This window comes from Gracilinanus agilis, chromosome 5 (assembly GCF_016433145.1).
Source record: "Gracilinanus agilis isolate LMUSP501 chromosome 5, AgileGrace, whole genome shotgun sequence".
Lineage (NCBI taxonomy): Eukaryota > Metazoa > Chordata > Mammalia > Didelphimorphia > Didelphidae > Gracilinanus > Gracilinanus agilis.
The window spans coordinates 300,884,565-300,907,183 of record NC_058134.1 but is presented as its reverse complement, the minus strand read 5'-3'; the positions used below and the strand labels follow the sequence as shown (position 1 = coordinate 300,907,183).

General features: G+C 41.3%; 1 protein-coding gene across 1 annotated transcript in view; it reads right to left on the bottom strand.

The window, feature by feature from the left end:
- TBC1D22A (TBC1 domain family member 22A) overlaps nt 1-22,619 on the bottom strand; it is a 346,099-nt gene that overhangs the window by 225,848 nt on the left and 97,632 nt on the right. Inside the window, exons 8-9 of the mRNA XM_044678628.1 lie at nt 14,183-14,297; nt 8,786-8,791 (exon numbers count right to left, since the gene is read on the bottom strand). Of these exons, the coding sequence (XP_044534563.1) occupies nt 8,786-8,791; nt 14,183-14,297 (121 nt within the window). The remainder of the gene's footprint in view (nt 1-8,785; nt 8,792-14,182; nt 14,298-22,619) is intronic.

Below are 22,619 nucleotides of genomic sequence, written 5' to 3'. Positions count from 1 at the left end.
TCTTAGGTCTATTTTTAATTATGGAATCAATCTAAATCTGATTGATCCCTGGCGACCACACCTTAAATATACATATATATAATTTCCCTTCTTACATATTCCAACATAAGTTGATGCAAAAACAAATGAGATCAATGATTTGATTTGATTTTGTTTTTCAAGAATGAGTGTTTCCTCCCTGAGAATTCTGAGGTTGGGCCTAGATACCCCTTCGGAGGGATGCTCTAAAGAAGCCAGGGTAGTACAGTGAATTGTGGCTCAGACAGGAACTAAACTGGACAATATCTGGGATTCTTTCCAGTACTCTTTTAAAGCCTATACTATTATCTTCTCTCTAACATCTTCAAAATCTCCACCATCCAAATACCAGAGAAACATGCCCTCTGAGGAAGAAAGATTCAAATTATATGTGAGATGGTCATCTACCATGTGGTACCAGCAGATCTTTCCAGCCTAATTTCCCAATGTACTCTCTAAAGCCTTTGGAAGTTTTGAGCAACCCTGTCTTCCTTTATACCCTCCACTTCCACGGCTTTGATGAACCTGGTTTATTCCAGTTCTCCTACCTACCTGACTGCTCCTTCTCAGTATTCTCTGTAGGATTCACCACTATGTCCACACACTATACAAAAGGATCCTCTAAGACTCTCTACTGGCCTCTCTTCCTCTATCCTAACTAATTTGGTGATCCCATTCACTTCTACGGATTTGATTATCATCCTGATTCATATAAATCAAAACCAACACTTCAGGCCCTAATCTTTCTCCCAAGTTCCAGTGCCTGCTGAATTCGTACCTGAATGTTCTGTGGAATATAAGCTAACAAGGAAAACATCCAATGTTGAAGGGAATGTGGCAAGACTGCAACAAATAGCAAGTAGAGATTCCATCCCCTTCTTGTCCTCAACTAAGCCCCCAAATTGCTTTTGCTGCTTCACTTAACACTGAGTCTTAGCACTGTAGACACAACATTTGCAGGACTCTGCTTCACTTCGACAACTGTCCTCAGTTATCTGCCCTTGCTTCCATCCTTGCAAGTAGATTTAGAATACCTGAGTTGGTTAAGGGGTCCCTTCCTTCAAAATCAGTCACTTTCAATGTCACTGCTTCCCTTCCCATCATTCTGGAGAGGCTCCTGCCCCTCCTACAGGAAGCTAAAGCCTAGGTAAGGTCTGCCTTTCATTTTAGTCACTGTCTTCTGGGGTTGGGGAACTAATCTTCTGCACTTTTCCTCTCTATGGATGTATGTGTATATATTACCCTCCTCCATTACATCAGATTGAGCAACTCTTATCTGGCCAGTTTTATCCTCCATCCTTTTTTGGTAAATACCCTCTTAATCAGGGAGTAATAATAGCTAATGTAATGCTTTAAGAAATACAAAGAATTTCATGAAAAGAGATACATGTATACACATACACATAATTATTATTTTGTCTAGCTCCACAAATACTTTTGATAGTTTGATTGAGAGGTATTAAACATGCATGTTTAGATTCTATTTTTTAAAATCATACTGGATAGGGGGCAGCTGGGTAGCTCAGTGGATTGAGAGCCAGGCCTAGAGACAGGAGGTCCTAGGTTCAAATCCGGCCTCAGACACTTCCCAGCTGTGTGACCCTGGGCAAGTCACTTGACCCCCATTGCCTACCCTTACCATTCTTCCACCTATAAGTCAATACACAGAAGTTAAGGGTTTAAAATTTAAAAAAAAAATTTTTTTTAAATCATACTGGATAACTGAAAGCATGTCCAATGAATATTATGCCAAATATTTAGGTCTGTATTTCTTTAAAGAGAATTTTGCAGATGTACTCATGTAATTCCTATCTATCTGTGTATTGAAACTTAGACTCTCAGACATCCCCTAGTTATTTTGAATTGAATTTTTTCCTATGTCTTCCAGCTTGGCTTTATTAATAATATGCAGAAAGGCTGATGAATTATAGGGGTTTATTTTATAACCTACTTTACTAAAGTTATTCATTATTAAAATTAATTTAGTTGGCTCCCTAGGGTTCTCTAAGCAGATCATCCAATAATATTGAAAAAGCAACAATTTTATTTCTTCTCTGCCCATGATTCCTAAATAGAATTTCTAAAATTATATTGAATGATGATGATGATGATGATAGACATCTTTGTTTTACCCTCTATGTTACTGGAAAGGTCTTTAGTGTTTCTCCATTACATACAAATATAATTTTTGGTTCATGAGTAGGGATTATTCATTTTTTTATACTAGGGATTATTCATTTTTTTATACTTGTATCTTCAGCACATATCACAGCCTGGCAAATAATAAATAAAATATTTTAATAAATAATAATAAAATAAATACTCTTCAGTTCACTGATTTTTTTTAAAACCCTTACCTTCCATCTTGGAGTCAATACTGTGTATTGGCTCCATGGCAGAAGAGTGATAAGAGTAGGCAGTGGGGGTCAAGTGACTTGCCCAGGGTCACATACTTGGGAAGTGTCTGAGGCTAGATTTGAACCTAGGACCTCCCGTCTCTAGGCCTGGCTCTCAATGCACTGAGCTACCCAGCTGCCCCTAGTTGACTGATTTTTGAAAAATATTACACATCATTTTGTAAAGGGACATTTATATGTGTTGCTTTTTGTTTTCTGTCTTTACAAAAATGCATCTCATCAAAAGATATTTTTGCCTTGACTAAAAAAAAAATGGAATTTTTATTCTTTTTAAATATTAATATGGGCTATTATATTTATAGTTTTCCTAATAATGAACTAAACCTTGGCATAAAGTCTATCCTTGTCACATGGTAAAATCTTTTTAATATATAGCTTTTTCCTCTTCACTAATATTTTATTCAAAATTCAAAAGTTTATACTTATTAGGATCTGTGGATAAAACTCCAGGCCTAGACTAAGAAAGACTCATCTTTCTGAGTTGAAATCTGGCCCTAGATACTTCTTAGCTACATGACCACAGGCAAATCACTTAATCTTGTTTGCTGCCTCAGTTTCCTCATCTGTAAAATAAGCTGGAGAAGCAAACCACTCCAGTATCTATGCCAAGAAAATTCCATTTGGAATCATGAAAAATTGGACACGACTGAAACGGTTGAACAACAATTATTCATTAGGACACTGGTTTATAGTTTTCTTTCTCTGCTTTGTATTTCTCTGGTTTGGGTAACAACCCTAGTATCAGAGAAGAATTTTGCAAACAGTTTATGTAATTTTGGAATTATTCTTCTTTGAATGTATGATAGAATTCATAGTAAATCAACGTGATCCTTGGATCTTTTTTCCCTATGAAAGTTGATCTATGTTGGTTCAATTTTTTTTCACCTAAAAGTGGGTTACTTAAATTCTCTATCTGGTTCTATTTATCTGGTTATCTTATATTTTTGAAACTTTCGTCTGGCAAATTATTGTGTAAAATAATTCACTTTTGTTCCTCATTTACTGGGGTTTTTTAAATATTGGCAATGTGGTTTTCCTCTCTTTTTCAAAACAGATTAACTTGGATTTTTAACAATTTTACCACTTGTTGCTTTTATCCCCCTGGCCAATTTTGGTAAAGCTGCCTTTGCACAGATCAAAAATGTTTATTTCTTTCCAGTAGCACTCAATAAATGCCAAAAACACATCAACTTTTCTCATGTCTCATTCAGATCCTTCTTTTTTTGTTCATCTTTTCTGTTGGATTCGTCTAGATCTGAGAACTGTAGATTGAGGTATCCAACTATCACTGTTTTAATTTTGTACTTCTTGCAACTTAATTAACTTTTCCTTCAAGTAGTAAGATGCTATGTCATTCAGTATACACACACCCAGTAATAACATTATTTGATGGATTCAGTGCTTTTAGGAATAATGTATGTTTCCTCTTTTTCTTAACTGTACTACTTTTATTGTTATCTTGTCTAAGATTAATATTGCTTTTTTGAGTTTACCTAAAGTATAATCAAATCTGCTCTAACTCCTCATTATAACTGTATGACTCTTATGTTTCAAGTCTGATTCTTATAAACAATCTTTTATTTTATTTTGCTTTGTAACCTCTTCTATTTCAGGATTATATTCCTCCCATTCTCATTCACAGCTATAATTTTTAATTATTTCCCTTTACTATGTCCTCTCATATTTTTTCCAGTCTTTGCTCCCCAGGATCCTCTTTATAAACAAGAAGGTGGTAAAGGAGAAGTAATGGGATCCATCCAAGTGGCTAATACCCAAGGAGATCTGCTTCTACTCCACTTCTCCTCCTATCTTGTCCTTTCCCAGACCTCAATAAGTGGTTCTTAACCATTTTTCTATTCCCTCTTTAGGATCTGCCCTCTAAAGTTGACATTTGTTTCCCTAATAGCTATTGCCTTCTTCAAACCCTTTCAGATCTTCTTCTTGACCCCATGTTTGCTTCTTGAGTTTAATATATTTCTACCCCATATCTTCTGTGTGCACATGAACCTTTCCCAGACAAAACTGGTTAAACACTGTCAAAATCTCACTCATCAATTCTCTTTTCCAACCCCAATGAACTTTCCTTTTCAATTCCACAAGGATAAAAACCTTCATTTGTATCACAAAGCACTCACTGTCTTCTTTACTTTGCCTGATTTTTAAATTTTTTCCCCATACTAAGGTGTTTTTTTTTCATTTATTTTCATTTTCAGTTAGCTTCTTTTGATTACTGTTTCAGACAGGGAAATCACCATCTCAAAAATAACCTGTTTCCAAAATGTGGTCCAGGGTGAGCTCTTTTCCTGAAGGGCTCCCAGTCTAAAATTCTCCTGTATATAACAATTAAATCCTAAAAATACAAGAGTTCAATCAGTCTGACTTATTCTGTTCCAAATTCTAATTAATACAGATTCCAGTCAGACAACCTCTCTGACAAATAATCATTCTGCCTCTCTGGGAAGTCCTCTAGTAATGGGCAATATCCTACTCCCCAAGGCAATTTAGTCTTTCTTTTCTTTTCTTTTCTTCTTTTTTTTAAGGCTCCAATTGTTAGGAAATTTCTTCTCCTTTCTATTGAGTTCAAATCTCTGTCCCTAATTTACCTCACTCCGGTTGTTCCTCATTCTGATTTGGAGAGCAACAACACCTCACCACAAGGGAGAAGGCCAAATTAGGCAAAGTGTTTTCAGAGTAAGTCACCCTCCCTATTCTTCCACGTTTTGGTTAGCTTCCATCATAGCGGGTGAACTGGACTAATGTCTCTTTCAGATCCAAGGCTTGATGAAACATATATACCTAGACCTCTTTGGACTAGCAGTTCAGAAAAAGCCTTTGGAGCCTCAACTTAAGAGCCCCGGAGGGAGAGGTTGCTAAAATTGCTGGCAAAGTAAAGAAAGATCCTCCTACAAGAACAATGCTGCCATAGTTCCTCAGCACCAAGGCAGGAATCCAGACTCCTTGGCTGACTCCCATTACCAAACCACTACTATGGACAGCTTAGCTAGCAGAGCGTGAGACAGGATCTCAGTAATTATAGATCTCTCTGTCTGGTTTTGGACAAGCGCTGTCAGCTCTTTAGCTTCTGCTCTCTGGTCAGTTCTCATAGAAAAGAAAGAAAATGTGAAATGGGGAGCAAGTAGCCTTCATGTGGATAGGGGTGCTGACGTCCTTCAGCACTGACCTAACAATACCACTAATTCTCCCCCTACCTCCTACTCTTGATGTATCCACAAAATAAGGAGTCTTTCAAATTGTGACTTGTTGGTGTTATTGTTTTGTTTTTTAATCTGGCTGCCTGTGGATCATTTATTTGGATCAATTCTATGAAACCGTGCTAGAACATTCCTTTTGCTCTCTTGCAAATGCGCTCTATGGCAGTTCTCTCTGCAGTTTGAGTGACTGTGGGTTTTGTTAGTTGTTCAAAGTCTTTTGCAGTGACTTTCTAGAAAGAACAGGTCTGTTTTAACTTTTAACTTCATTTAATTTTATGGAAAGGCTTTAAGAGAACAGTTAGAAGTCTCCTGCCAAACAGAATCATTGGCAGCTCTCAATCCAAATTAATTCTCATGGGATCTGGACTCAAGAGGCAGAGGAACTATGCCAGCAAAAAAGGAAAGTGAGTGACCTGGCATAGGGGGCTATTTCAATAATAGTAAAGCAAGGGTCTGCACTAAAAGGACAGGCTAACTCCCCACTGCTCAATTTACCACCAAACAGAACAGGCTGACTGCTGATGCCTCTTAGCCATTGGGGAGTAATTCATTTGGAGAAAGAGATGAACTCTAGGCTAGTACAAAACAGGGCAGCTGTTTATAAATAAAGGATTTAGAGTGACCAGGAATTTTCAAATTCTCAGGTGAGAAAATTGACCATTACAAATGTGAAAGGGAATTCTTTATTCTCTTTGTCTATGTTGAGTTAATCAACCAAAAACTTAAAAACACCCCTACTTAACACTAAGTAGGGGAGTTCACAGTCACTTACTTGGAGAGCTCCACCCTTTTAACTCAAGTCAGAAACTTGTGGATCCTTTGATAAGAGTTTACACCTTCAGAGGATGAGAGGTGCGAATCCCAGTGCTAAGACGATTTGGAAACTGACTGGCCCCTGTGAAGAAGGGCAGGGACAAGAAGTCACCATAAAAGCAAGTCCTGAACTCCTTTAGTGCATTGTCTTTGAGAGGATAGTCTGAAGAGGTTGTCTTCTGGAGATAGTCTTCTGACTGGGGAAAGGCTTCGAGGGAGTTTTGCTGGAGACTGTGGCTTGGATCATAGGCTTGGAGCTCAGGTTCAACTTAGACTTTGACTTCTGGACTACTTCATTGGGTGAGTGGAAAGCTGACTCCTTTCCTAGTTTCCTAAAAGACTAGCTTCCATCTTGGAGGAGGCAGTGTAGTTACTTACCACCAGCCTTTCTGGTTGAGAGCTAATTAATCTCTGTCTGGATTAAGCAGATCAGTAGTAAATATTTAGGATGATAGAATAGATAACCTCTCTAACCTTTTCACATTTCTCTACTTTATTGTTTCCTCTCCATTTTGTAAATATTTGTAAATAAATTTCTGACTCAAGACATAATACCGGCGATCACATAATTTTATATAATCATTGTCTGACCATTAATTTCAACCCTTACACAAGGACCTCCCTAAAGAAAAGATGTCTTCCTTTCTCTTAAGAAAATATGGGGCTCTTTAATGACCTTAAGCTACTATTTCCTATCACAAAAGCCTCTCAAGCAGCAGCTGACTGGAGCCAAGCGAAGGAAGTCTTAGGAAGTCTTAACCCTGCTACATCATACTTTTGTGACTCATGGACTAAGCTTCTATTTCCTCCATTTAGTCTTGTAAATAATCAAAGAAAAACTAAAGCTGACAAATAATCCAAAGGGCAGAAGAAAGATGTGTTAGACAAAAGGAGGTGGAAACATGTTAACCACAAGGACTTGTGTAAGACAAGATGTTGCCAAGGGCTCGGCTGGGCACAGAGTCACAAAAATGTGTGGGTAGCCACATCCCCTTCCCCCTGGAACACTGCAGCTGCCTCCTGGAGGCTGTCCCTGACTCTATTTCTCCTTACAGGACACCATCCTATATTTAGCCACCAGATGGATCTTCCTAAAGCACAAGTCTGGACTTCTGTCTTTCCTTGTGTCCCTATTCAGTGCTTATTAGTACAGTGCCTGGTACATGGGAGGGACTTCATAAATGATTACTGACTTGTTTTTTTATATTCAAGATATATCTGCTATTCCCAGATTTAACAATTTATACTTTAAAACTAGGCACTCTCCTAAACAACTATTTTGCACAATACTATTATGTTCTGAGGAAATAAAAAGTAAAAGCAGTCCTTGCCCTCAAGGAGCTCACAATCTAAAGATTTAAACAATAAGTGTCCAATACACTGTATGCAACCACAGAGGGAGGCCCCATCCAGATCAAAATGTCATTGGGAAATATTTAACAAAATAAATAATACATCAGAACATGGAAGCAATTACTATGAGCTTTCTAAGTAAACACGGTGGCCCTCCGGGATCCTTTAGTTTGGCTTAGTGATTCCTTTCTATTGAATTGAAAGCCACTGATCTAAATGAATGAATCCAAAGATCCCAGGCTCTTTCTGCTAAAGTCTCCTGCCATAAAGGTAAGGGGGCTATGCACTATCAGTGAGTGATTGGTAAACTCCCTCTCCAATTCTTTTGCCCATTCTTCATCCTCATGTTCCCCAGTCATGAGGGTCCTGGAAAGGCTCAGTCTGGGGCCCAGACTATTCTCTCCGTAGGAACACCTCTCTCTCTCTCAGTATCTCATCAGCCCTCAGGAGTTCCACTTAAACTCTCTAGGCCAAGGACTTCCAAATTTGGCTATTCAGCACTGACCTCCTTGCTGAACTCTGCAGCATCCTACGCCTGCAATCTGGGCCAGTGTACCTTCTGGAACATAGCAGCACCTGTCTCATTTGACAGATGAAGGAGCTGAGGCCCTTTGTGGTGGCTGAGTCTCAAAGGGAAGTGTAGTAGCCCAGGTGAGGAACCTGGATCCTCTGATACAAAATCCAGCGTTCTTGTCACAGCATCATGATGCCTCACTGTGTGCTGTGGCATCTTATCTTTCCATGTCCCAAAGAGAAAGGCTCCTCTTAGCTCACAGAGATGTCCCAACATGCCACTTGTCACTCCCAGGCAGTCCTTTCTCTCCATCCCAGGGGCTATCACTAGTTCTGCTCATGGTCATCTCTCCCTCAGCCTCTTCACTGGTTTCCCTCCCTCTGGATCTCTCCTTTTTTATAAACAAAGTTTCATATAGGAGCCCAAGGGCTCTGTCCCAAGCACATCCCTAACCCAACCAGCCTCTTGCTCAAAAACCTTCTGGGGCTCCAAGAAAATGTATTCTCTCATCAGCCTGGCATTTAAGGCCCCATGTAATCTGGCCTCTCCTCACCTTTTCAGCCTTTACCCAATTCTGACTCTCATTTCCTGCCTTAGAGGGTGTCTTCCCTGGCCTCCCAGGAAGGTTTCTCATACCTAGACTGCCGGGACTCCTCTCAGAATCCTTTCTTCCTTCAAGGTAAAGGGTGGGAGCCATCCCTCAAGCAAGACATCACTGATCTTCCCATTGTTTACAGGTTCTGCCTCCTCCATTTACTCTGCCTTAGAGTTGTTTCTATAGAGGTTGAAGCTCTCCCAATAGAAGGCAAACTCATAGACAACAAGGACTGTTTGATCTGGTTTGGTTTCCTCTCTGGCTACTGACCTAGCATGGGTTCTTGCTTTATCTAGTACAGACTTATTCTGCTGAAATGGCCAAATTTCTAGCATTAGTACTTACGTTCCATTTTTCACTGAGGAACCAGTTAATCTCAGTGACTATCTTAGGTGCTCATCAAAAAGATGCATTTAACGAATGGACTAACTTACAAACAAAAATGAAATGATGATAAAGATTAGGAATAAAAAGGCTGATCCAAATTCAACTCATCACTTTTCTAGGCTGATGGGACAGCATTCCCTAATGAAGAGTCTAGCCATCCACTACAGAGATTGCTGACCCACTTTGAAAATTATCGTATATTATCTTTCTAGTCTAAGTGCACAAACGGTCTACTGAAAAACTTCCCATTTTTTAAAAATATGCATAATGCTTTTGTGTACAACAGCATCTTCTCTGTTACTAGGACAGAAAAAGTGAACAATGGAAACATCTTCTCCCTCACACAGAAAATGAATGAAAAGCAAACAAGGACAGTTACAACAAAAGCTTTAGAAAAGTCTCATTTATCAGGCTGATAACCCAAAAGCTTTTCTTTCCTTCACTGTCATTCAAACTTTAATTTGCAGCCAATAATGGGAAGGCAGAAGAATAAGAATAACAGCCCAGGTGAAACCCAAGAAGCATAAATTCTCAGCCCAGGAGCTGCCCTTGATCCCTCTGGATCATGTGGATAGGCTCTCCTCCTTCAACACACTCAGGAGAATTCCACAAGCCCTCCCCTCTTCATGGTCCCACGGCCAAATTATTCTCTCAGGAAAAATATACATTTTAACCCACTCCCACTAACTTCCAAATAAGAGTATTAGGATAACTATTTCCTTAATGTTAGACCAGACATCGTGTCCATTCCATCCATTTTCCAAATTTACCTTCAAAAGTAATTTAATGAGGGGGCAGCTGGGTAGCTCAGTGGATTGAGAGTCAGGCCTAGAGACGGGAGGTCCTGGGTTCAAATCTGGCCTTGGACACTTCCCAGATGTGTGACCCTGGGCAAGTCACTTAACCCCCATTGCCCACCCTTGCCACTCTTCCACCTAGGAGCCAATACACAGAAGTTAAGGGTTTTAAAAAATGTTAAAAAAAAAAAAAAGGTAATTTAATGAGAGCAGCTAGGTGGCTCAGTGGATTGAGAGTCAGGCCTAAAGATGGGAGGTCCCAGGTTCAAATCTAGCCTCAGATACTTCCTAGTTGTGTGACCCTGGGCAAGTCACTTAACCTTCACTGCTCAGCCCCTATGGTTCTTCTGCCTTGGATCCAATCCACAGTATTGATTCTAAGACAGAAGGTGAGGGTTTGTTTTTTTTAAGTAACAATATAAAAGAAAAAAGGACATCGACTGGCATCAATTACAGGTAGGTACATCAACACGGTGGCTCACACTTCATGTATTGTTGGGATCCTTCCCAAATCCAGTCCAAGTCAGGCATCCCGTGAAGGAGACCAATAGCCATTTCCCCTGAAGAACTAGGCAAAATGGTTTCTGCATTTCCACAGCCAAAATTTATTTAGCCAAGAAAAGGACACTGGCAAAAAGCAGCTAGGTGGCTCAGTGGATTGAGAGCCAGGCCCAGAGAAGGGAGGTCCTAGGTTCAAATCTGGCCTCAGACACTTCCTAGTTGTGTGACTCTGGGCAAGTCACTTGACCCCCATTGCCCACCCTTTCCATTCTTCCGCCTAGGAGCCAATACACAGTATCGATTCTAAGACAGAATGTAACGGTTTAAAAAAAAAAAAAAAGGACACTGGTAAAAATGGTTTCACTAAGTTGCAAGTCCTTATAACCTTGTTGACTCATTGGGATATTCTCACAACCGTGTTGGAGAGCTCTTCAAAGAGATTCTGACATTGTCATTTTGGAAAGTTAGGCATTAATTGGGTTTGCCTTGAGTATTGCTGACTGGCTAATTGGCTACTTAGCCTGCCTTTTGGCGGTGTCAAGAAAGTCCCAGATGTGGCTTCTCTCTGACCAGATGGACTTAATGACATCATGTTAATTCTCTCCTCTTCTCTTCATCTAATGTTCTCTAGCATTCTACTTTCCTCAATCATAGATTTCCAGATCTGGCTTTTATCATAACAAGATACAATGCCTTTCCTTATTCCTTCTGTCAAAATGAGGATTTTAGCTTGAGGGATGGCAGGAAGATCATGTGATCGAGCCACATCTTTCCTTTCCTTTGGAGGGGAAGAAACTAAGAGGTAGGGAAGTTGTTCAAAGTTAGACCCTATACAAGTAGTAAGAGGATGTGCCAGAATCTAAACCTTTCATCTTTTCTGAAAACAGAGAATGTCAGGGCTGGGAGAGGCCTTAAAACAAAGGATGTCAGGGTTGAAAGGAGCTTTAGAATTGAGAATGTCAGAGCTAAGAGGGGTCTTAGAATATAAGATCTTTCATTACCACATTCTAACAATTTTCAGTGACACCTTTGACATCGTAGTTGTTGCCTCGTATGAAAACTACAAGTTTATTTTATGAATGTCCTTCTGGGCATTGATTGTTATGTCAACATCTTAAGCCATAAAAGCAGCCATCAATATTCCTCTCATTCCCAGGCCCTTCTCCTTAAGCCCTGTTTGCTTCCTATGGACCAGCACAAGCAGGGAGCTCTTTGTGGTCTGATGAGGCCATCTTCAGCATTTCCTTTCCAATTCACCTTGACAGGTCTACAGATTGCAACATCTGGAATCACTCAGTGGAAGACACCAAGTGCAACTATAGGACTCTTCTTGCAGCTGGTAAAAAGATTCTTTAACCCCTAAATTAATTTGAATCTTTTGTGGAATGGCATTTTGGGGATAAAATAAGAAAACACAACAAAACAAGTTAAAAATTTTAATCAAACCACGGACTTATTCAAATATCCATTCCCCCAAACTTGGGGGCAATCCACAGTCAGCCTAACTTCCTGCCCTTTGTAGGTTTTTTGTCTAGCAGAATGAAGATTGACGTTCCAAGAGAGGCCAAAGGAAGAACAATGCCATTACATTTACTAGAGTTTTGCTTTGGTCTAATTTTTACTACTGAAGCAGGAATGAATCAATAACTCTGGCCATGCCAGAGGTTTTCTAATCCAGGTCTTTTAAGTCTAAATGCTGGACTTTTCAATGCCTCTTAACTGCCTCTACTATGCCTCAAATGCCTTAGCCTTCAATTTCTTGAATATTCAGCTATCCAAAATTCTCCTTTCCCTATGCATTCTAATTAGCTAGAGTTTACTGGAAAGATATCCAGAAATAAACTACTTAGAAAGCAAGAAAATTAAGGTAGCAAAGTATAAGAAGACAAATAGGTCCTCTCCCAGCCAATTTAGACAAATGAGAAAACAAAATAGCATGATCACTTTAAGGGACATCATTCCCATATAAGAACATGAGGCTTTTGCTGCATTCTTGAAAGCCAAGGTCAAGTTTGGAAAGCCATCTAGTCTAGTAAATCAGTCGACTAGTAGAGCCACAAAAGTCTCCTCTACCGTTTTACAAAATGCTATATATAATTCACTTGGTCTTTTAATAATGTAACCCACATGCAGAGGGTACAAGAAGCGAAATCAGAAAACACATCTTGTACAACAACCATTTTCTTGTCCCAATTTTTTTCTTCTACTGGACAATTAGTAACACAGTCATGTCCTCCTAGTCTCATCCCACTGATAGCCAGGCAAATGCATTAAGGACCACTTGGGTCTTACAATGTAAGTTGGTGGTAAAGTAGTTAAGACAAACTTATTTACCACATTAATTAAATGGTCTATTTAACATGGAATATCAATTCTCTAATCACATCTCAGTTGAATTTCTTATTTCAATTAACAACTCTAAAGTCTACCAACAGAGATCCCACTGTTCTAGGATCATTAGGAACATTTTCATTATCTGTCAAACGAGGGAGGAAGATGCAGAAAGCGCCAACGCTCTCCGGAGTCGGCCTCTACCCTACTTAAGAGATGATTAGGGAGCAAGCAGCAGTTGCTCTCATTAGTTGCCTAGCAATGAGAAGACCTCCTCTGTAGGAAGCAGGGAATGGAAACAAAGTGAGAGGTGGTACAGGGAAGAGGATTTCAGCCACTCAAGGGTAATCTGTCCTCTATTAAATGTAATCAATCTAGCTGATGACAAGCATGGCAATTGGACGCCACAAAGAAACTAAACTGGTAAAACACACAATATCCAAACAGAACTTGCATCCCCGCCGCACCCAGAAAGGCATTTCCATGGAACAGCATCAGCTAGGAGCCACGGCTAGGGTAGGTCAAGATCTGGTTTAAATTTAAATGTCAGGATGCCAAACTTGGATGCAGAAGCCTCAGTTCCCAGGTGACTTTCTTTCGGCTCAGAATCGGATGAAGCAGAAGCCTGCATCTGAGCAAGGAAAGTTATGTGACCGACCTGAGATTCTAGTCCCAAAGGCCCCATGACTGCCAAGATGAACAGTAGGCAAATAACTGTGCTCAGAGGGCTGACTATCTAAGGTAGGGGCCAGGGAGGGAATGAGAATCGCACTCAACAGATGGTGGTGTCTCATGGGAGGTGGAAGTCTTTACAACACCCAACATTACAGAGGAGGTTGGTTACAGAATACAAAGTGTTCCTGAACCACAGCATGCAGACAAACATCCAGTCTATATAAAATCTATTTGGATGTTCTCCGTCCTCTAAATCTCATCTATTTGCATGGAAAAGACAAAATCTAGCTCTTGGACCACCATTATTAAAAATGAAACCATCAGCTGTCCATTCAAGGGTGGAATGAAGAACATCTGTAATAATTTGCTGTATATTTGTGTCTGCAATAATGCAAAAAACTTGATCTTTCTAGAAACATTGAAAACTCCCAGAAAAACAGCCCAGTCATCAGGAATCACTGTTCCAAAAAACACCTGCTTGAGCTGGATGCCATTGGTGTCCCCCCCTTCCCAGAGAAGCTTCCACACCAGAGTACTAGCCAGGACTCCTACTTAGGACACAAGCTTACCTATGTGTTCACAAATGAAGACTACGAAAAAAGGTGTAACGAGGTCATTGATTCCCTGAACATATCCACTGGCAGGATGACGGATGGCCCAGATAAATAAGATTCTTTCAAAAATCTGAAACAGAATAAACAGACCAAGAGAGGAAATGAGGAATATGCATAGGTGGACCCTGAAAATGAATCCTAATCTACAGTGTATCAATGCTAATCCCAATTAATTAGACACAAATATATAAGTGAGAGTAATTAGTCATTGCTCCTTAATCAAGCACACAAAATTCCCAGTCTTCTCTTTTTTTCTCAACAGAGGCTCATGTTGTGCAAGATCTGTTGGAAGTCTTCACCATGTTTGAGAAGCAGCAGAAGGGCTCCAAACAAACCCAAAATTTCTAGTCAGAACCAGGATTAGGCTTTGCCCTTTAGCCACTCTAGTCTTTACTCAACGTTGGCTGCCTTACATGGTTGCCTCATGTTCTTCTTTAGTAAAATAAGGATTGAAAACTAAGGATGGCTCTCTCATGCTTGCCACATGGCTGTTAGGATATTCAAATCTGAGAATATACAAAAAGCACAAGGCACACGACTCCCCAGGTGAGTGTTAGCTGTTAGCATCATCCTCCTCTTCATCCAACTGGCCAGACCCTAGGACACCTGGTGAGCACCTCTCCCATGACTTCTATGTAAAGGTCAGAAAATTATCCAAGAACAGCTAGCATGAACAGTCCTACTGGTAGATGATTCCAGTCCAGGGACAGGAAGGAGGTGTCTTCCAGCAGGAAAACTTTTTTTTTCTATTTCAGGCTGAGCCAACCACAAAATGAGTTCTATGTCCCCAGGAGTAATAACCACCTGAATCAGCTCTGAGAACTCACTTATTTTTTTCAACCCTGACTTATTAGACAGGAAGTTTAACCAAAGGAACATCAGGGGCAACAACGCTATTCGAGAAAGAAAAGTTTTATTTAAACACACACCTACTTCCTTACATATATTCTTTATTGGAGAACCAAAGCTCCCCTAAAGGATCCAGCTGCAGCTTAAGAAACAAATGAAAGAGAAATGGGATGATATTTCACTAGTCAATATGTTCACCGGAGTATTTTTAATATTAGAATCAGATGAATACATCTGTCCCTAAATTGTACGTGGTTTATAATGAAATAAGTTTTACCTACAAATTTGCACACATATGGAACAGGACATTCAAACAGATGTCCTTTTAAAGAATTTTCTTCAGATAAGCACATCCAACGAAGAAATAACAACCTGTCTCGTTCACATAGCACTCTAAAGATTACAAAAACTTCTCTCATAAGAGCCAGTCCAACAGTATCATTCCTTGTGATAATAAGGAACATGGGGACTGGGGAGAATAAATGGTTTGCTAGTGATCACAAAGAAAGTCTCAGATTTAAAATCTGAATCCACGTCTCCTGTCTGGAAAAAAACAGAACTAGCCCTTTCCCATGCTAAATCTCTGGAGAAGGAGCTACCAAGGGGGTCCCAGTGAATCCCAAGGTGCAGAGAAAAGTAATAACTCATACTGACTTAACACTTCAAATGTGCAAAGTCTTTCTTCTCAAGGGCCTTCAGAGGTGGGAAGGATACATAGTCTTATCCCCAATTTACAAAGGACAAAACCTACTCCAGAGGAATTAAGTGGCCCCATTAGCAGTAAGAGTACACAGCAAAACTAGATTTAGTACTTGGGTCTTCTGTCCCCTTGGGTTTTCTATCTCACCAGACACAAAACACGTGTTTACTAACAACTGGGGTCTTGGAAACTCCATCCCAAGTATGGAAACAGGAGGGCAGGTCAAGAGCTCTGGCAATGGATGGATGTCAGTCACTCTGGAACCAGAGACCCACTCCTCCTTGGGCCCACACTTAGGCTTAATAAGCACATACTGCAAGAGCCCTGTGGAAGGGCCTCCCTCAGCAACTATCTCTGGCTAGATGGCTAGAACAAGGGAGGAGACCAAAGATAAGCAGAAGATATTAAAATATTAAGATATTAGAAGATTGCCCTGGGATATCAAGAGAAAGGGCTGTACTCTGTAACAGCCTGGACTGCCTACTAAAGGAGGTTGTGATCAAAAGGCAGAAAAAGCTTAACACTAGCATTTGAAGGTTAAAGAAAAGCTATGGGAACCCATCTCAGTGACCTGAAGAATGCAATGGGCTTGTCAGGTGACAGGAACAGCCTGGCTGCCAGCCCAAACCAGGACAATGGCCTCTCCCGTTGCTTTCAACCATTGGCTCGGAGCCTGCTGGTCACTGGGCAGCCCCACGGGGCCCACAACCTTATCTCCTCATTCACCTCACAGTCCATCTGGCTATCTGAGCTTACAATGGACTAAAAGACAATTGCTCAGTATCTGTTTCACATGAAAGAAAGAAAAAGATAAACTGTTGGCCTTAAAATTCAATCAAAACCGTGGTGAGGGATTTGAAATGTGTTCTATTGTCAAACAAATGATAAAAACAAGTGGTGGTTCATATATATGTATGTGTATGCATGTATGTATATATATATATGTATATATATACATGTATTGTTTATTATTTTATTTATACACATTTATTATCCATCCTCCCCTTTCTCCTCTCCCCCAATTAAAAAGTAAAAAATTAAAGAAAAATGAAGCCTAGATAGCAAATAAGTCTTGTCCAACAAAACAAGTCTCTACCCTGGCCATATCTAAAACCATAGTTCTCTTTCTGCATTTTACTCCCTCACCTGTCAGGTAGGAGGTGAACACCACACTCCTTCAGCTCTTCCTTTAAACTGGGGTTAGTCATCACACTGATCCAAAGTTCTATTTCTTCATATTGCTGTTCTTGAGAGTATAAGTTGTTATGGTTCCAGTCACTTTGCTTCAGTTTGTCCACATCATCCTTTTTTTATGGCACAATAATATCCCATGACATTCACTTACTGTCCTTTGTTAAGCCATTCCCCAACAGATGGTCACTCCCTTAGTTTCCAAGCTGGGCTAACACAGAATGGACTGCTATAAATATTTTTGTATGTGTAGGTCTTCTGTGACCTCTAACAGGTCTAGGAGTGGCATCACTTGGTCAAAAGATGCCTATGTGCTTTGATTTGGCAACTCTGCCCACTTTCCTCTTTTGTCAACTCTGCCAATGTGATGGATATGAAACAGAACCTAAGAGTTGCTTTAATTTAAATTTCTCTAGTTATTAATAATGTGAATGATTTTTATATGGTTAATAGCTTGTATTTCTTCCTCTGAAAACTGTCTATTCATATCTTTTCACCATTTATCAGCTAAGAAAGAGCTCTTCTCAAAAAATTTGAATCAGGTTATTATATATCTTGGAAAATGAAACCTTTATCAAAGAAACTTGCTGTAAAGATTTTTCTTTACTAGTTTCCCATTTCCCTCCTAATTTTAACTATATTAGACATGTTTGAGAAAGCCTTTTTCAATTTCACATCATCAAAATTGTCCCTTTACCTTCTGTGACACTCTCTGTCACTTGCTTGGTCATGAACCATAGATCTGAAAGGTAGTCTCTTCCTCATTCTTTATCTAAATTGTGTATCCATGGCCTGGCGTATATGGTGTAAACTTTGCCCAAAAGAGATGGCCAGTTTTTCCAGCCACTTGTATCAAATGATGATCCCAGTAACTGGAGTTCAAGAGTTGACTGAACACTACACTCTTGTGTCATTTGTTTCTATGTGTTGGATGACTCTAATCTGTTTGTTCCCTCGATCCACTTCTCTCTTTCTGATCAGGCCCCATCACTTTGATGATAACGGATTGGGAGAACACTATGAGATCTGGATCACAGGCCCCACTTCTTTACTTTGTTTCTCAGGTTTTATATAAATCTGACTCACCATCTTTACACTGAAACTAGAGAGAGCAAAGGTGGTTTACTATTTCCTTGTGAACTGAAGCCCTGAGAAATTATTTCTTCAAGATCACACAGCAAGTGAGTAGTGGGGCAAATCACATCAACAATTATTACTCACTTCTTTGCTATTCATTTCTAGATGTTGGCTTAAGGACTCCACCAAAGGCTTAGGCCAATGCCTGAGGGACACAATATGACATGATGGACAGAAGGCTGGGTTGGGGGCCAAGACCCAGAGTTCCAATAGCTAATAACTGAACATGAAGAGAAGAGACAGAGAGTTCAGGAGAGAACACCAGAGGGCATCCACACTTGAGTGTGCTGAAGGAAGATGATGGTGGTGAATGAGCAAAAGGAGCCTAGGGAGAAGAGGGAAGACAGGTAGGACGACAAGCAAAAGAACCAAGGAACACAGAGTGTCCAGGAAGGAGAGATGATATCTGTGGGAAAGCCTGAAAGAAGAGCCCTGGGAAAAATCACAGGCTTTAGCACCTGGAAAGATTTGGAAACCCAAATGAGAAAAGTCTCAGGCTAGAGTAGAGTCAGAAGCTACATTACGAAGGATGGAGAAATGAAGAGAAGATGAGATATTTGGGGGCAGGGATGATATGGAGGTTGTCTTTATAGTCCTGCTGTGAAGCAGAGTGCCTGGAACATAGCAAGCACTTTTGAATGAATGAAGCTAGAACTGAAGGAGGAAAAAAGCATATAATATAGACAGCCCTTTCTAAGAGTTGGCAATGAAAGAAAAAAGATACAGAATCAGTCAACATACATTTATTAAACCCCAAAGTGGAGCCAGGCAATATCTAGGGGCTGCGGATGCCAAAACAAAATCTGGTGAGTCTCTGCCCTGAAGGAGTTTCCACTATAAAGGGAGAGATAGCAAGTACACATACACACACAAGACATATCTAATCAGCTGCCATATGCTGACCTTTCTACCTCTACCCTCCCACTGCCCACTTTAACCTGCCCTGGAACACCTGCTGCTGCTGTGGCCACCACCACCAAGACTACCAGAGGCTCCGCTCAATCCTTACACCACATTCATTTCCTCTGGCCAGGGGAAAGGGCACTCTGAAACTGTGGTCCTTAGTTGTCTCTGGTGATATTATGTTCATAGCCACAAACAGCATGACAGACATCAATTTGACAAGATTCCCAACAAAACAAAGCTCAGTGTTTGCAAAAAGGAACCAGCCACCTAGGGACAACCTGCAAGAAGACGGTCTATTAAGTGGTATGGGAAAGATAAACCTTATCTAGAATGCGATATAAAGGACGCCTGGGGGAAAGACTCTGAACACAAAAAGGAGATCCTGGGGAAGGGCATCTTTTAGAACAGGACATGTGACCTACCCAACAGTCAAACAAACAATCTCCAGTCCAGTATGAGAATTACAGATACAACCACCTGCCAGAATTAGAGCCAGCAATCCTGAAAGTGAAACCCAGTTTGGCCACTGACTACCACAAGACTGTGGACATGCCACTTTGGTCCTCAGGGGACTGGATGTCTAATCCCCTTCCCATCTCATGACCTCTTAAGGTGTCTGCAGGCTCTTGGATCACACAATCTTAATCTAACAATAACCACAGCTCACTGCATAGACTGCATGCATTTCATGGTGTACAAAGTGTATGATGGATAGTCAGGACCACCAACATTCCCATTTCATCCCCATTTCAGAGATGAGGGAACTGAGGCTTGTAGATGGATGTAATCCCAGCCAAGCCTCTGATGAAATCTTCCTCCACAGAGTACCCTTCACCCCTGCCCTTGGGCATATGCTGCTCCTTTTTAGGAGGGAAGGGGGACGGCTCAGTTATATCTGTACACCAGTTTCAATGACACAGTTGCACCTTTGAATAAACCTTTGCTCACAGGGTAGTGGGAAGGGATGCTGACAGTGCCAGTCCTGAACCACCCACCATGAGGCACCAAATGCCAAGCAATGAAAGGCTTTTCTATGACAGATGGGGAGGACAGGGAGAAGATGAAAGATTTTTTCACTGGATCACAATCCAAACTCTTCCCCAGAGAAAACTTGAGATCAGCAAACCACATCGGCCCTGGCCTTCCCAACTTCCCAAAAGAAGTCCTTTTGGGGCTTGAGTGGATGGATGGTGGCTCTCCAGAGTAGCCACTGAAGGAGGGCACCCAGACCAGCTGCCATCCAGACTCTTCCATCTTCCCAAAGCAAATGACCTCCCCACCCTCTCCAACTCCCTTTTGTGTTGTCCCAACCCTACCCCAGGAGAAGGTAAACTCTCTGAAGGTGGGGCATGTGTGCTAAGAACATCTGCAATGTCCTAATGTGTTTTGGATTAGTAGTGGAGTGCCCCCAGCTCATCACTCCCCCTCCTAGAATGGAAGCTCTGTGAAGGCAGTACCAAACCTGAGTTTGCTCTGCATCTCCCCGACCGTCCCACAGATTTCTGATCCAAGACAGAAGGAAGGTCAGCAATGTGGAGTATTCCTGATGTGGATACTCCCTAGGCTCATGCATATCTGTGAATTATGAGGTCAGAGAGTTCTTGAGGCACTGGGAATGTAAATGGCTTGCCTAGTCATTTAATTCTAGATCAAAGGTAGCATTTGAACCCAGGTCACTCTCACTCTAAGGCTATATTTTGGGGCTTCGCTCAGGGTACAGAACAGGCCCTTAGTATCTGCAGAGCGAATCACAAACAACTCTTCATTCTCCTTTCTAACCAAGCAGTTTCAAAGGCTGACAACAGAAAGCTTTAATTGGATGGGAATTAAACCCACTCTTGTGTTTTAATTTATTGCTTATTGAAGTGTGGGGCCTTAAGCACTGCCTGGAGGCTAGTTCATGGGAAGCATTTGATCCTCAGGTAGCCAAGCTCCAACATATACCTCGGCCCAGGGTCCCAAACACCTCACTGCTGGCTGCATAATTTAAACAGTTTGCACCATCACAATTAGGCAGAGAAAGTTCAAAACGCTATCCCTTAAGAGTCTTGCAAGAAACGAATTTCCTCTTTCCTACAGAGGTCGTCAAAAGAGAAGATTAAGGAGGAGGTAAAAATTAAATATAACAAACAGAATCCTTGGGGGCATCCCAGGATGCCTCGGGGCACTGGGGCTGCCCATGGAGCCTGACCCCCACAGGCAAAGGAAGCTCTTCTGGAGCATCCTGGAGAAGAGGTTACTCAGTTTCCACCAGGAATGTTTCCACCAATCCAGTCATTGGGAAGATTATCCTTGTATTGGGGCAGTCCCCCCCATCACTTCTGGTTTTGGCCAAACCCTCTAACAAAGGACAAACTTTCAAATCACCTCTAGTCTTCTCATCTTCTGATTGAACAAATGCCCTGGGGGCTTCGATGCTCCAACTGATTTGCCAAGAACAAAAGGAACCCTTTCACTAACTCCTTTCCAGTCCCTTCACCATCCTTTCTAAAATGTGGTGCCAGTTGGGACTGGTACCCCCTTTTCCTGGAGGCCTCTGTCTGCCCACATGCCCTTCTGCCATAGCCAGAGCCACTAGAACCTCAGATTCTTTTCAGAGAAGCTATCCAATAATCACAACTCCACAACCTTAAACTGGTAAGGGTTATCAAGTACGAGTCAACCCGAGACTCCTTCCATTGGATCCGATGCCCTAGCCTGCCAAGATCTTTCTGAATTGAGTCTTTTCTCCAATGAGACTCCAGAGATCTGATGCAGGGAGAAGAGGACCCAGCAACTGTCATGATGACCACCAGAGCTGCCTCATGAGAAGCAAGCCACACTCCTCCTCTGGCCTGGTATAGACCCATACAGCTATCTCCCTACAGGGAAACAGCAGAAGTCCTGAAGCCTGCCTGGGGCTAAGATTCTGGCTTCGGTTCCTTTCAGACTTAACTAGGAGAACAATGAAGAGACCATGAGGAGAGAAGAGTCACTTCACCTTCCAAGCCAACCTCCAGGAGAAGGGCTACCTTTCCTACACCAGTCCCTTTCTCTAGCCTGCTGAGGGCAGTTAGTCACTTAGGATAACACTTTATTGGACACAGGTCTTTCCTCACTCCCACACACTCCCACCCCACCAATGGTGCCCCTATGAATCAGAATGGCAGCAGAGCTGGGCAGGGAGAGGAAAACCAGCAGCCACCAAGGTCCTCCAGGAACACAAAGACGGCTGGAGACCAGAGCCCTAAATAAGGCACCACCATCCGTGACCTGACTGAGAAGACAAGGAAGACAAGAAATCAAAAAAATAAACTGTTATTTCAGAATTCAGCAGCTCTGGGCTCTCCTGTCAAGTTATAACAAATCAGAAAGGAATGAGATGAAATGGGATGGAAAAAAGCATGCAAAATGGGCTTAGGAGAAGAAGAAATCTGAAAAGAGGCAACAGTAGTCACCCTCTTAGCAATGGCCATGGAAACCCACCACCATTTTACCGGCATGAATTCCTTCCAGGATAACTCACATATACTCACTCTCTCTGTCTCTGTTTCTCTCTCTCTCTCTCTCTCTCTCTCTCTCTCTCTCTCTCTCTCTCTCTCTCTCTCTCTCTCTCTCTCTCTCTCTCTC